The sequence below is a fragment of the Engystomops pustulosus genome, chromosome 9 (assembly GCF_040894005.1).
Source record: "Engystomops pustulosus chromosome 9, aEngPut4.maternal, whole genome shotgun sequence".
NCBI lineage: Eukaryota > Metazoa > Chordata > Amphibia > Anura > Leptodactylidae > Engystomops > Engystomops pustulosus.
The window spans coordinates 5,294,990-5,310,082 of NC_092419.1; the positions used below are offsets into that span (position 1 = coordinate 5,294,990).

Consider the following 15,093-nt stretch of genomic DNA (forward strand, 5'->3'; position numbering starts at 1 on the left):
TGATAAATATCCGGATATTGTTGTCGCCATCTTTGTACATTCCTGTGGGTGACGCTGCCTCATGCACCGCGCACCTTGTGTCTGTATTGATGTGTAATAGACATGTCTTCCTGCTGACTGGACCATACACAGTTATTGCTCTGTGCTGGGGATTGCTCATTGTTCACACACAGATAGTTTATTAGAAGCCTGAAGACTTCTCCTACTGAGAACTGAAACTGCTCCCCCGCCCCTGCACCAGTTTCACTCATGAGCACAACAGGAGGAGGAGGAAGGACTGAGGTAACAGGAAGACAAGATGGCGGCTCCTCCCTCCTCCTCACCTGCGCTCTGACTGGAAGGGGGCGTGGCGAGGCGGGAGCATTACCTGAGCGCATATGGGCGGGGAGTATAACACTTGCTGATGCGAGAGGGCGGGGCTTTAGGCGAAGTAGACAGGAGTGGGCGTGGTGAGACGCGGGCGGGGTGTTTGTCCTTTACCTGTGCGCGTCACAGGTGGGCGGGGCTTGCTGAGGAGACTCTGCGGCGCGGGGCAGAGACGCGCAGTAACTGGCGGAGCGCGGGAAGACGCGGAGGCTGCTGAGAGGAGTCACGTGATCCGGAGACGAGTGACGCAGATTCGGCACAGACAGCGGCGCCGCTGAGGCGGAGAGTGCGCGGCCATGGCTCCGGGGCTCCTCCTCCTGGTGCTGCTGGTCCCCCTGGCGATGGCGGACCCTGAGCCCCCGTGTGACGGCTTCCAGGTGCGGGACGGCTGGGGCTTGGAGGACGTGGAGCTGCCGCAGCTCGGGGTGAAGGCGCTGGGGCAGCCGGAGGACATGGACGATGAGCGGACGTGCTGGCAGCGCTGCTGTGACCGGGCAGAGTGTGACCTGGCGGAGCTGTCATCCGGGAAGTGTTACCTGCGCAGCTGCAGCCTCAACGGCCTGGACGTGTGCGCGCTCCGGGAGCGGCCGGGGGCCCGGACCTACAAGAGGAGCAGCGCCGGGGCCGCGCCTGTGCGGGAAGGTAATGACCACCAGGGGGCGCCTGTGCGGGGAAGGTAATGACCACCTGGGGGCGCCTGTGCGGGAAGGTAATGACCATAGTGTCCACCAGGGGGCGCCTGTGCGGGGAAGGTAATGACCACCAGGGGGCGCCTGTGCGGGGAAGGTAATGACCACCTGGGGGCGCCTGTGCGGGGAAGGTAATGACCACCAGGGGGCGCCTGTGCGGGGAAGGTAATGACCACCAGGGGGCGCCTGTGCGGGGAAGGTAATGACCACCTGGGGGCGCCTGTGCGGGAAGGTAATGACCACCTGGGGGCGCCTGTGCGGGAAGGTAATGACCACCAGGGGTGCCTGTGCGGGAAGGTAATGACCACCAGGGGGCGCCTGTGCGGGAAGGTAATGACCACCAGGGGGCGCCTGTGCGGGAAGGTAATGACCACCAGGGGGCGCCTGTGCGGGAAGGTAATGACCACCAGGGGGCGCCTGTGCGGGAAGGTAATGACCACCAGGGGGCGCCTGTGCGGGGAAGGTAATGACCACCAGGGGGCGCCTGTGCGGGAAGGTAATGACCACCAGGGGGTGCCTGTGCGGGAAGGTAATGACCACCAGGGGGTGCCTGTGCGGGAAGGTAATGACCACCAGGGGGTGCCTGTGCGGGAAGGTAATGACCACCAGGGGTGCCTGTGCGGGAAGGTAATGACCACCAGGGGGCGCCTGTGCGGGAAGGTAATGACCACCAGGGGGCGCCTGTGCGGGGAAGGTAATGACCACCAGGGGGCGCCTGTGCGGGGAAGGTAATGACCACCAGGGGGCGCCTGTGCGGGGAAGGTAATGACCACCAGGGGGCGCCTGTGCGGGGAAGGTAATGACCACCAGGGGGCGCCTGTGCGGGGAAGGTAATGACCACCAGGGGGCGCCTGTGCGGGGAAGGTAATGACCACCAGGGGGCGCCTGTGCGGGAAGGTAATGATCACCAGGGGGCGCCTGTGCGGGAAGGTAATGACCACCAGGGGGCGCCTGTGCGGGAAGGTAATGACCACCAGGGGGCGCCTGTGCGGGAAGGTAATGACCACCAGGGGGCGCCTGTGCGGGAAGGTAATGACCACCAGGGGGCGCCTGTGCGGGAAGGTAATGACCACCAGGGGGCGCCTGTGCGGGAAGGTAATGACCACCAGGGGGCGCCTGTGCGGGAAGGTAATGACCATAGTGTCCACCAGGGGGCGCCTGTGCGGGAAGGTAATGACCATAGTGTCCACCAGGGGGCGCCTGTGCGGGAAGGTAATGACCACCAGGGGGCGCCTGTGCGGGAAGGTAATGACCATAGTGTCCACCAGGGGGCGCCTGTGCTGGAAGGTAATGACCACCAGGGGGCGCCTGTGCGGGAAGGTAATGACCATAGTGTCCACCAGGGGGCGCCTGTGCGGGAAGGTAATGACCATAGTGTCCACCAGGGGGCGCCTGTGCGGGAAGGTAATGACCATAGTGTCCACCAGGGGGCGCCTGTGCGGGAAGGTAATGACCATAGTGTCCACCAGGGGGCGCCTGTGCGGGAAGGTAATGTCCACCAGGGGGCGCCTGTGCGGGAAGGTAATGACCATAGTGTCCACCGGGGGGCGCCTGTGCGGGAAGGTAATGTCCACCAGGGGGCGCCTGTGCGGGAAGGTAATGACCATAGTGTCCACCGGGGGGCGCCTGTGCGGGAAGGTAATGTCCACCAGGGGGCGCCTGTGCGGGAAGGTAATACCCATAGTGTCCACCAGGGGGCGCCTGTGCTGTATAATAACCATAGTGTCCACCAGGGGGCGCCTGTGCGGGAAGGTAATGTCCACCAGGGGGCGCCTGTGCGGGAAGGTAATACCCATAGTGTCCACCTGGGGGCGCCTGTGTGGGGAAGGTAATGACCACCTGGGGGCGCCTGTGCGGGGAAGGTAATGACCACCTGGGGGCGCCTGTGCGGGGAAGGTAATGACCACCTGGGGGCGCCTGTCCGGAGAAGGTAATGACCACCTGGGGGCGCCTGTGCGGGGATGGTAATGACCACCTGGGGGCGCCTGTGCGGGGAAGGTAATGACCACCTGGGGGCGCCTGTGCGGGGAAGGTAATAGTCATGGTATCCGCCGGGGGGCGCCTGTGCGGGGAAGGTAATGACTACCTGGGGGCGCCTGTGCGGGGAAGGTAATGACTACCTGGGGGCGCCTGTGCGGGGAAGGTAATAGTCATGGTATCCGCCGGGGGGCGCTGGAGAGGCTCCTGTCACTGGTTATGCTCATATTGGAAATCTGGCATCAAAATGTATAGATCCAGGCTCTGTGACTGTGGAGATCTTCTTATATTTGTTATCCATGGCCTCCTTCCTTCTAAAATCAACTGTTACAATTATGCTAATGAGTCTAAGGGGCTCTGTGGGCAGTGCCAGAGCCCCTCCACACTGTAGTTTCACACATAATACTTATTAGCACAATTATACAAGTTGTACAAATTATACACCTATATACGCTACAGCTGTACTTGTGGTTGCCCTGTGGGATCTCCACCAATCAGACGCTGGATCAGTGTTATTATACCTTATAATGCGGACACTGCATGTACGTGTCCACGACAAGGGTCACAGGTGGCACCTTAGAAAGTGCAGACACCCCCCCCGGGCACAGTTCTGGATTATGTTCCAGTTCTGGGACTTCAATGTGTGTCCTGTCTTAAAGGGGAGTTCCTCTGGATAGAGGTGAGATGAGTGGGGGGATCCAGCGATTTGCACCGATGTAATGCTACATGTAATGGCCAATCGGAGCTCAGCGATTATATTTTGGGGGCATTTTAGGCAGAGGCTTTGATCATGTGACACTGATTACTGCTCCTCGGTGGAAAGAAGGATCCGGTGGATCCCAGGATGTTTCCAGGGGAGATCCGGCTCCCCCTAAGTGAGCTGAGGGTTCGTGTACATGGAGGGGTCGGGAGGAATAGCTGTTGGCCGAGCATTTAGTTTCCAGTCCAGTTTTGGATGTTTTATAGCGGCTTTTATTGTCTGTATAGCCCCCCATGACTGTTATTACTAGGAGTTATTTTATTTCTATATGTTCCCCAGAATCTGTAAACTACTATACAGGCGGTCCCCTACTTAAGGACACCCGACTTACAGACAACCCATAGTTACAGACGGACCCCTCTGCCCACTGTGACCTCTGGTGAAGCTCTCTGGATGCTTTAAAATAGTCCCAGATTGCAATAATCAGCTTAAAATTGTCTGCAATGAAGCTTTATTGATAATTCTTGGTCCTATTACAGCAAAAAAATTTGAAACTCCAATTGTCACTGGGGCAAAAAAAAAAAATTGTCGGGAACTACAATGATAAAATATACAGTTTCGACTTACATACAAATTCAACTTAAGAACAAACCTACAGTCCCTATCTTGTATGTAACCCGGGGACTGCCTGTACTATAGATTACTATAATATTATGAAACGCCTGCCGCACGTATACGCCGCGATCTTGTGTGGTTGTCTTTTCCTCCTCGGACAATGGTCACACATGGGGGTGCAGCGTCCTGTCCTATAGGCAATGGCGCCACCTGGGGGACGATTGTGGTGAAAGTTTTAATGTCCTATAGTTTTCTCATTGCTGTTTCCGATGTGTATATTTAGGATCGTGCTGATGGGATATGAGCGCTACGTGTATGTAGTAATCTATACGTGTTTATAATAATAGTTCCCTTATATGGTGCATGCAGATTACACAGCGCTGCACTGAGGTTGTCACATCAGTCCCTGTCCCCAATGGGGCTCACAATCTAATCACCTACCAGTATGTATGGAGTGTGGGAAGAAACCGGAGGACCCGGAGGAAACCCACGTGAACACGGAGAGAACATACAAACTCTTTGCAGATGTTGGACTGGATGGGACTTGAACCCAGGACCCCAGGGCTGTAGTACTAACCACTGAGCCACCGTGCTGTAATGTTTATGACCTGGGAGTGTAGACGCCTGGCACCTGTATATCTTTCTGCTGATCTGGTACTTGATCTGTGTGGATATTAATGTCGGAGATCTCGGCACTACATGGGACTCTACACCACGTGTTACGTGCAGATTTGCGTTGTCCGGTTTCCGGTGTTGACTTGATTGTACACGATGCCCTTTGTTAAAGGCGCAATACGCACTCTGTGATCAGTCCTTGATGACTAAATGTGAAAAGTGCAGGATCGCGGACTGACCACACAGCAAGGAGCGGCGCTGTGCATCTTATTGATAGGATTCCCTATGCAGCATTAGTGTCAGGGAAGCAGGGACTCCAGACATCACTGTGTGAACGTGGCCTAACTATGTAAAAGATAAAGCAGTTTGTACTGAAGCTCAGGCTGCAGAGCGGCTGGTGGGGTTATAGTAAATGTCTTGTAGATCTGTGGTAAAGTTAGAGGACTGTAACTTTGGACCCCTGTCTCCAATGGTGGGAACACAAGGGGTCCTTTTGTACCCCAACTGAACAGCATATGCCGGATCCCACTCCATTTATTGTCTATGGAACGGACGGACATAGCGGAGAACTGCCCCCTCCTATATCCATTGGCACCACAGCGATTACTATAACAGCGGGGCGCTCCGTGTGTGTGATGTGTGGGGCTCCACCAGAGAAACCCCAACTGATCAGTATATTATCCCAGATTTTTAGGTCACAGTCAAGTAATGTATTTCCTGCACAGGGTGGGGGCTGGAGCAAGAATTTGTGACTGGTGATTCAGGTGTGCAAAATCCCCATGGACTCCTCGCTGATGGGTTACTGCAGCACAGAGAGCGAGGGGGGTCCTTGATGTATTATAGAGCGAAGGGGGGGGTTGCCCTAGGGTTATGCTGCTGTCAGGGGGTAGTTATGAGGGGGAGGGGGCAGCTGTGAGCAGCCGGGGGTGCCCTAGGGTTATGCTGCTGTCAGGGGGTAGTTATGAGGGGGAGGGGGCAGCTGTGAGCAGCCGGGGGTGCCCTAGGGTTATGCTGCTGTCAGGGGGTAGTTATGAGGGGGAGGGGGCAGCTGTGAGCAGCCAGGGGTGCCCTAGGGTTATGCTGCTGTCAGGGGGTAGTTATGAGGGGGAGGGGGCAGCTGTGAGCAGCCGGGGGTGCCCTAGGGTTATGCTGCTGTCAGGGGGTAGTTATGAGGGGGAGGGGGCAGCTGTGAGCAGCCAGGGGTGCCCTAGGGTTATGCTGCTGTCAGGGGGTAGTTATGAGGGGGAGGGGGCAGCTGTGAGCAGCCGGGGGTGCCCTAGGGTTATGCTGCTGTCAGGGGGTAGTTATGAGGGGGAGGGGGCAGCTGTGAGCAGCCGGGGGTGCCCTAGGGTTATGCTGCTGTCAGGGGGTAGTTATGAGGGGGAGGGGGCAGCTGTGAGCAGCCAGGGGTGCCCTAGGGTTATGCTGCTGTCAGGGGGTAGTTATGAGGGGGAGGGGGCAGCTGTGAGCAGCCGGGGGTGCCCTAGGGTTATGCTGCTGTCAGGAGGTAGTTATGAGGGGGAGGGGGCAGCTGTGAGCAGCCGGGGGTGCCCTAGGGTTATGCTGCTGTCAGGGGGTAGTTATGAGGGGGAGGGGGCAGCTGTGAGCAGCCGGGGGTGCCCTAGGGTTATGCTGCTGTCAGGGGGTAGTTATGAGGGGGAGGGGGCAGCTGTGAGCAGCCGGGGGTGCCCTAGGGTTATGCTGCTGTCAGGGGGTAGTTATGAGGGGGAGGGGGCAGCTGTGAGCAGCCGGGGGTGCCCTAGGGTTATGCTGCTGTCAGGGGGTAGTTATGGGGGGGAGGGGGCAGCTGTGAGCAGCCGGGGGTGCCCTAGGGTTATGCTGCTGTCTGGGGGTAGTTATGAGGGGGGAGGGGGCAGCTGTGAGCAGCCGGGGGTGCCCTAGGGTTATGCAGCTGTCTGGGGGTAGTTATGAGGGGGGAGGGGGCAGCTGTGAGCAGCCGGGGGTGCCCTAGGGTTATGCTGCTGTCAGGGGGTAGTTATGAGGGTAGTTATGTATTCCCCCCCCCTGGAATACATTGTCTCGGGGAACAATCCTTTCTTGCTGTGTGAACATTACCCCAGATCCGTTCCCGGCCCGGCCCATCCACAGCGCGGCCTCTATCCAGCGCCGGCACTGAACCTGCTCGGCCGGTTTGTGAGTAATAAGAGGATCTGTGACCCTTGTGTCTTGTTTCGCTTCCTCCTACAATGGTTTCAGCAGACGTTACACTGCACATCCTCTTACAAAACCTACACGATGGCTGGTGCATGACCCGCGCTGACCTGGGCATGACCCGCGCTGACCTGGGCATGACCCGCGCTGACCTGGGCATGGGGGGGCAAATGTTTCTACCACTTCTGTAAACCTTTAACTTTGCAAATAGTATTGATGAAAAATAATGTCCTAGTTTTGTGGATGCGTCCTGTGTGCCCGTGTCACCTGTCATATACCCGGCAGCAGCTCCTCTACTTTCTGTGCATAGTTAGACTCTGAATTGGGCTTGTGACTCTGCTCCCTGATCTATCCCTGTAGCCCAATACCAAGGCCTAGGAAGAATTGATTTTTGGTGAAGGGACTGTTGGATCAGACTACACTGTTAGTTTGTAGTCTGGTACCATGGAGACGCTTACGTTGGATTTGCCCACAAATGACTTGGCTGCATCTGACGTTACTCGATGCATAAAGTAACCGGGAGTCTTATCGATCTTTCTCTTTGATAGATTACTGCCTGCCCAAAAAAGAGCCAGGGATGTGCCGGGGATCTTTCCTGAGGTGGTGGTACAATGCCGAGACCCAGAGCTGTAAAAACTTTACCTTTGGAGGTTGTGCCCTAAACCTGAACGTCCACATGGGAGAGGAGGAATGTCTGCACAAATGTCAGGGGGTGAAAGGTGAGAAATGTCCTGTGCAATGGAGTATCCCTTTATGTGCTCTGCCCTTTGGTCCCCTTGGTGTCCCTTCTCTGCCCTTTGGTCCCCTTGGTGTCCCTTCTCTGCCCTTTGGTCCCCTTGGTGTCCCTTCTCTGCCTTTGGTCCTGTCCGCTCTTTCCCCCCTTCTCTGACTGGTTGTCTCTGTGGTCGCCGTCTCTTTAGTATCTTATGTTCTGAGTTATGAACGTTGCTGTGTCTTTGGTTTGTTCGCTGTTGCTGGATACTTTAATTAGTCTGTGACAAAACGGGTACAGATCTGTCCGTCCTGCCTCACCTGAGATGTCAATCGGCCCTTCAGATGTTCCTAAAATGATTCTCAGCTGAGCTTGTAGCATTCAAGGGAACTTGTCAGCAGGTTTTACCCCACTAAACTACTACCCCCATAAGGTAGGATATGAAATGTCCTTCTAGAATTGTCAAATCTCACCAAAAGTCTACTCCAAGGTCCCGCAAATATGACTCTACTCGTACCGAGCTCAGTGGTTGCAGGAGTAGTGTCACTTCAGAAGCCCCTGTCTACTGTGTCGTGCTCGAGTGATATGAACCCCTTGGCCTTAAAGTCAGCGGTCTCTCCGAGAGGTTAAAGGTAGGAATCTCATCTTTCAGATCACATCAATATTCTGGTTCCGTGAGCTACAGAACTGGACATACAGGCAGTGACATATAAATAGGCAGATACTGGATCATTATCTTACGTTTCCAAGTATGTAAAAGAAGCGGAGATACAGACAGCAAAAGACGGAGTTGGGAAATGCGAGATAAAGATCCAGTAGCCGCCTATTATTGTATTTTTGTATAACTTCCTGTATGTCCAGTTTTGCAACTCAAGGAAACGTAATATTGATGTCATCTGAAAGATGAGATTCTTGTTTCTTGGTGCTAGAGAAGAGAAAGTCCCTTCCCCTGTAACCTCTAAACTTGACTCGTCTCAGATATGAAACTTGCTCTGATGCAATATATGACAAGGTACATCTCTCCCCACTTGTATATTCTCCTCCCTCCTTGTCTGCTTTTTAGACTAAACAATGTGAAGCATGATCTCATACACAGAGATCAAATGTTTAGATGGCCAACACACTTAAAGAGCAAAATTTAACCCAAAAAAAGGAAAAAGGTAAGTGTGTAAGGGCTGAAAAATCAATAAACTTTATTACAATTCATATACAAATGATCAAATAGATCCTACAAGCATGATTAAAAACATTTAAAAGTGTACAAAAACACATACAAATAACCAAGTGGGTCAGAGTCAGATTGCCCAGACCCACATATGGCCACAGGTCAACACAAAAATATATGGATGCAATCCCCTCACAGGGATAAAGATGGAGATGTTGCCCTGAAAAACTCTGTCTAATTGCTGTCCTTAGAAAAATGGGAGAAATAGGTCAAAATGCAAATGCTCAAGGAGAGTCGGATGAAATTCCTACACAAAGCCCAGGACAGAAATAAACCTAATCACTTACCCCTGAGGAAGTCGCGATTAAGCGACGGAACGCGTGGGGTGCCTCCGGCCACGGGTCTGTGATCCAATCTTCCCTCTCCCCACTTGGGCTATAATGATTAGGAACGTTTGATGGTGTGGGCTCTGCTCTGTTTTCTGATTGTATTGAATTACCTTTGTTCCCTGCCATACTCTTTTGGCTCTACCAATTAGGTTTATTTCTGTCCTGGGCTTTGTGTAGGAATTTCATCCGACTCTCCTTGAGCATTTGCATTTTGACCTATTTCTCCCATTTTTCTAAGGACAGCAATTAGACAGAGTTTTTCAGGGCAACATCTCCATCTTTATCCCTGTGAGGGGATTGCATCCATATATTTTTGTGTTGACCTGTGGCCATATGTGGGTCTGGGCAATCTGACTCTGACCCACTTGGTTATTTGTATGTGTTTTTGTACACTTTTAAATGTTTTTAATCATGCTTGTAGGATCTATTTGATCATTTGTATATGAATTGTAATAAAGTTTATTGATTTTTCAGCCCTTACACACTTAACCTTTTTCCTTTTTTTGGGTTCATCCTTGTCTGCTTTTAGCAGGGGAGAAGAGTCGCAGCAGCCGGGCCCCCAAACGCTCGCACAGAGGGGTCCCCAATGTCACCTACTGACTGCAGACATGAAAGCTGGAAATAAAGTTACTGATTTCTGAAAAGTTTGCCGGGTGTTGGATCCTCTGAGGCCCCTGTGCTCCCTTCTCCTGTAATGTCCTCTCATATCTTGATGTCTTTTATTATTTAGCTGTGAAATCCGAGCAGCCTGAGCCCCCCAGTAAGAGGATGGCGTCCCCCAATTCTCTTTCAGGTGAGTCGCCGACTTTTACTTTATCTTTCTGTTTAGACACAAATTAGTCCAGAAAGTGATTCCTTCTCTATTCCTCCAGACGAGTGTTCAGGACCCGGAGTGACCGGCAACTGCAGAGCTGCTTTTCCTCGTTGGTATTTTGATGCAGAGTCCATGTCCTGCCAATCCTTCATCTACGGCGGCTGCGGAGGCTCAAAAAACAATCATCTGTCAAAGGAGGATTGTATCAGCAAGTGTGTGGGTAGGTCTAGTGTTTGGTGTGGTTTGTGGGTCTGGCACGGGAGGGTGGGTGGCCGTGTCTGGAGCGGGGGTGGGTGTGGGCACTGGGGCAGGTGGATCTGGCACGTGTGGGTGTGGGCACTGGGGCAGGTGGGTCTGGCGCGGGTGGATGTGGGTAGGTCTGGCGCGGGTGTGGGCGGGCACTGGGGTGGGTAGGTCTGGTGTGGGTGGGCACTGGGGCGGGTTGGTCTGGCGCGGGTGTGTGTGGGCACGGGCGGGTGGGTCTGGCGCAGGTGGGCGCGGGTGGGCACTGGCGCGGGTGGGTGTGGGCACTGGGGCGGGTGGGTCTGGCGCGGGTTGGTGTGGGCACTGGGGCGGGTGGGTCTGGCGCAGGTGGGTGTGGGTAGATTAGGTGTGGGTAGGTCTGGTGTGGTCGGGCACTGGGGCACGAGGGTGGGTGGCCGTGTCTAGTGTCTGTCTGGTTCTCTGATAAACATCTACTATAATATTACTATTATATACTGAGAATTTTTTTTTTTTTTTTTAAAGCGCCAAAGCCGGAACCTGCGAAAGTCCATGCCCCGAAAAAAGAAAGCTTTAAAGGTATTTCATAGAATATTTTGAAGCGTCAACACTGAAAGATAATATCAGTACAGGGGATGCACCTACACTTACTGGGATTCCCACCTACCTATGAGAATGAAGACCCCCTTACTGGTTTTGCATGTGAAGTGGCATTGCCGTAGTGTTGGATGGAGCAGTAACATTCAGACACGACCCCACGCTCCATTCAAACAGGGGTGCGCAGTGTTGGTTGATCTGGTATGAACTTCCAGCTCCAGAAGTGACTACATTGACGGCATAGAAAGTCTTCAGAGAGGCTTCTGTTCAAATCTACAAAACAATCCGACTGAAAGCCTAATTGATGGGCGGAGCCGATGCTTTTTGGTAACGCCATATCGATGGCTATCTATGAGTAAGGGTTAAATGAATGTGCTATCAGTGCAGCCACTTCTGGAGACCCTTACTAGATCTATAGCCACATCTTATGGCGGAGGTCTGACGACAGTGGAACTGACTCCTTCAGTTTGTGACACGGGGCTTATCCATGCAGCATCAGTGATCAAGAGAATAAGGGGGGGGGGGTACATGCAAAACACAAGGGGGAGATGAAGTGACTGGTGCAACATGTCACATTTACAAGATTTCCATTCTCTTAGTAAATGTGGCACAGCACTGGTGCACTGCAATCTATGCCGGGTCCTGTATATAATCCCTATTCTCCGCCGTGGCCCGGCCTTGCTACCTATTTTGCCCACTGTTCAAAAAATTTTCACGTAAGAAGCAAAACCCTTAAAAATCTGCATCTGCTTGGCCGTGCACCAGGAATTGTGACTTTCTTGTGCCTTGTAAATTGTAAGATGAACCTGCCCGATGCCTGTGCGAGGCTGTAGATGGGGTTGGATGTGTCAGACTTGTCAGGTGCATGTATACACTTTATTATTCTTCAATGAGGGGGTCACTTATGTGCTGTTTTGTCTTCTGTTCCCCCCAGATTACTGCGCCGCCCCTGCTGTAACCGGACCTTGTCGCGCTGCCTTTACACGCTGGTTCTTTGACCATGAATCAAGTTCCTGCAAAACGTTCACCTATGGCGGCTGCAAAGCGAACAAGAACAACTACTTCTCTGAGGCCGAGTGTCTGAACATGTGCTCCGGACGCACAGGTGAGGTTATAGTCACAGCAGATCGACGCCTGTAGCTTTTATATTGTTCTGTAGTCGTGAATTGATGCAGCGTATATACATAATTAACTTGTGCTTATCTGTGTTTTAGAAGAGGACGATGACTTTGCTGATCATAGTGTCATGCATCGCCCCATGGCTGGTGAGTTACAATGTACTATATGCTACAGCTAGTGGTATATGGCGCACAGTCATCGTATCCGCATTATATTCACAAAGAATTGTGTGCACATTGCTTCTTCAATGTTCCTATAGAGTAGGATGGGCTCTGGATAATTCCTGAAGGTAACTGAAGAATGGGGTAAAGGAGATGTTTCCATACTCTCCGTGTACCAGTATGTAGTGGCCACATAATCCGCCGTTGGTCATATAATTAAACGGAGAGTTTTTCTCTTCCTACCTTGGTTAATGGCACTGGACACCGTGTGGATCATTGACTCTGCAGCAGGTCCAGGTCTAATTTGTGCAGATTTTCATCACATATTTAAACTCTTTCAAAGCGATGAAGTGACATTCACACATTACTCCATTGATTGGTGACAGCAGTGACCTGGCCCGGCACGGGATGTCCAGGAGCACAGGCGTCATGTAAACAAAATGGCACAGAGCTAAATGTCACAGGCTGCCCAAAGTGCAGAGGACGGACCCCGAGCAACACAATTATGTAATGAGTCCGTTTTTTCCCCCTATGATCATGATTACATTTTGGAACTGCAGGGGACTCCTTGTATCATCAGTACCAGGGTCAGTCTATGACATCTGGGCGGCGTATGCTCCATGATATACATTGAGTGTACTGCACTCCATACCCCTCTCTACCACATACCTATAATACAGGAAATGATGTGCTCTCCATATAATATACATATATCTCTCGTCCTGCACATGATGATGCCTTTAGATGCGCTGTCTTGCTAATGTCTGTCCCTTTCCCCCACAGCTGTGGTTCTGCCCGTCCTCCTCGCCCTCCTGGCGGCCGCACTGATCGGCGTCATGATCCTGTTCTTTGTGAAGGTGCTGAGGAAGAATCAGGAGGCGGCAGGTTTCCGGGCCATGTGGACCCCCATCGATGACAAGGAATGTCTTATGAACAACGCCTACAGCCTGTAGTGCAGGAGGAGGGGAAGTAACAACACTCCATGTTATACCAAGGCCTATAATAAAATCTTCTTGTACTGATCACCCATCTCACCCGGCTCTAATGTCATGTAACCCCAGAGGTACCGAGTTCTCCAGCACCAGAATTACACTCCATAACATTGGGAATCGTTCCTCGTGTCCGGTTACCGGATGGGGCCGTGTTCTAGGATTCGGCAGTGAAAAGCGATTACACTCCGTTTTTATAAAAATGTTCTATTCAATAGTTTTATCTGAATGATAAGTTATATTTTAGTGTCATTTTACTGAACTCTAGATGCCGGTGGGATCGGCTTCTCCCACCATAGCGGGAGGGGGACGTTCTGGACGCCACAGGTGCCTTAGTTAGAAGCCTGAAACTGAAGGATCTCTCCTGTCGGATGCACTGGACTGTGTGTGCGAGTTATGGACTTTGTCTTGCTGGTATCTCTGGTCTCTTATGGTCGCGCCTGAGGTCCTGTAAGATTGACAAATGACCGGCGAGACCTGAACTGTTCTCTTCTATGTCTGCGCTAAACTTGATCTCCTCTGTAGAAGGGAAGTTCTCCTTACACATCTGTGGCATCTCCTCGGCTTATGTTGGACCCCTCACTCCAGATTTAGGATTGCTGGACCTGGAGCCTGTGCATGCGCTGCTGAGCGCTGGAGATGCCATAAATGTCTGATGAGGGATCCCTTTAAGGCTGCTGATTCACAGACAAGTAATTGCCAACTGGAAAGGGAAGGGAATGGCACCTTACCTGTACATAGCACTATGGCCTTATATTCTGTATCCGGGGTGCACACGGTTGTGGTTATAGCAGATAATCTTGTCTGTTCTTGTAGATTTACAGCTGTTGGTGTCCATGTTATAGTCTGGATTGTTCAGGTTTATGGGAACACTTTGTCTTTCTTCTAGAAGCGGCGCCTCCCTGTGGATTGTGTCTGATATTGCAGCTTCACTCCATTAAAGTAACTGGGGTTGAGCTGCAGTACCACACACGACCTGAGACTGGCTGTGGCGCTGGTTCTTCTAATTGTGGAGGACACGACCTCCTGTATCGCTCCTTCCTTCCTTCCTACCACTGATTGCTCTCGCAGCAGCTATTCCTGCACAGTAGTTTCTATGGTTTTCTAATGTCAGTGTGTTGTTGTTTTCTTTGTTTTTTAGTTCTTCTAAATACGAGCGACTTCAATATTTTTTTTTTTAAACAAATCTGATCTGTTTTATGTGCCTTTCTTTATAAACATTGAATAAAAGATCTACATACAGAACGTCTAGCAGAGGTGTGTGGTTTATATACATATCTCCTGAAGGGGGTCTCCAGCAGTGCTCCCCATACAAGGCTACACAGCGTGATACAGGAATAAGACACACAAAGATATAAGGCGAGGATGGGAAATGCATTGGTCACAGCCTCCAGTATATAGCCAGCCCACGGTAGTATACAGCCAGCCTCCCCAGTACTTATACTCTCCTTTAGGTGGTCCTGGTGCTCGGCGTGGCTCCTCTTCTGTCTTTCTGGCAGAGCCGCATCATTCCCTGCAGCTGCTGATGACATCCTAGTATGCGCTGTCCGGCAGAACTTATGGCCGTGGCTCTGCCCATTGTTTCAGCAGAAAGAAGGGGAGCCGAGGGACTGGAACATCAGAGAAGACAGAAGAGGAGCTGAGCATCGGGAGCGCCGGAGGGTTAGTATGTAAGTTTATTTATTTTTATTGACTCGTGTATAAGCCGAGGTGAGGTTTTGTGGGCGGAGAGGGGTGCGGGAGTGGACTGGCATGGGGTGTTCCCGGTCCATCTTTACTTTTACATCCTTT

At 52.3% G+C, this 15,093-nt stretch overlaps 1 protein-coding gene across 2 annotated transcripts; it reads left to right on the forward strand.

Annotated features, from left to right (window-relative positions):
* Window positions 1-499: 499 nt before the first annotated feature.
* SPINT2 (serine peptidase inhibitor, Kunitz type 2) lies at window positions 500-14,547 on the forward strand. 2 transcript variants are annotated; one of them, XM_072125380.1, is made up of 8 exons: window positions 501-1,008; window positions 7,683-7,853; window positions 10,131-10,193; window positions 10,273-10,434; window positions 10,962-11,015; window positions 11,968-12,138; window positions 12,248-12,298; window positions 13,097-14,547. In XM_072125380.1, the coding sequence occupies exons 1-8, from the start codon at window positions 663-665 to the stop codon at window positions 13,264-13,266; spliced, it is 1,188 nt and encodes a 395-aa protein (XP_071981481.1). In that variant the 5' UTR covers window positions 501-662; the 3' UTR covers window positions 13,267-14,547. The 2 variants fall into 2 exon arrangements, with proteins under 2 accessions (XP_071981482.1, XP_071981481.1); XM_072125381.1 differs by lacking the exon at window positions 7,683-7,853 and having other exon boundaries at window positions 500-1,008.
* The last annotated feature ends 546 nt before the right edge of the window (window positions 14,548-15,093 follow it).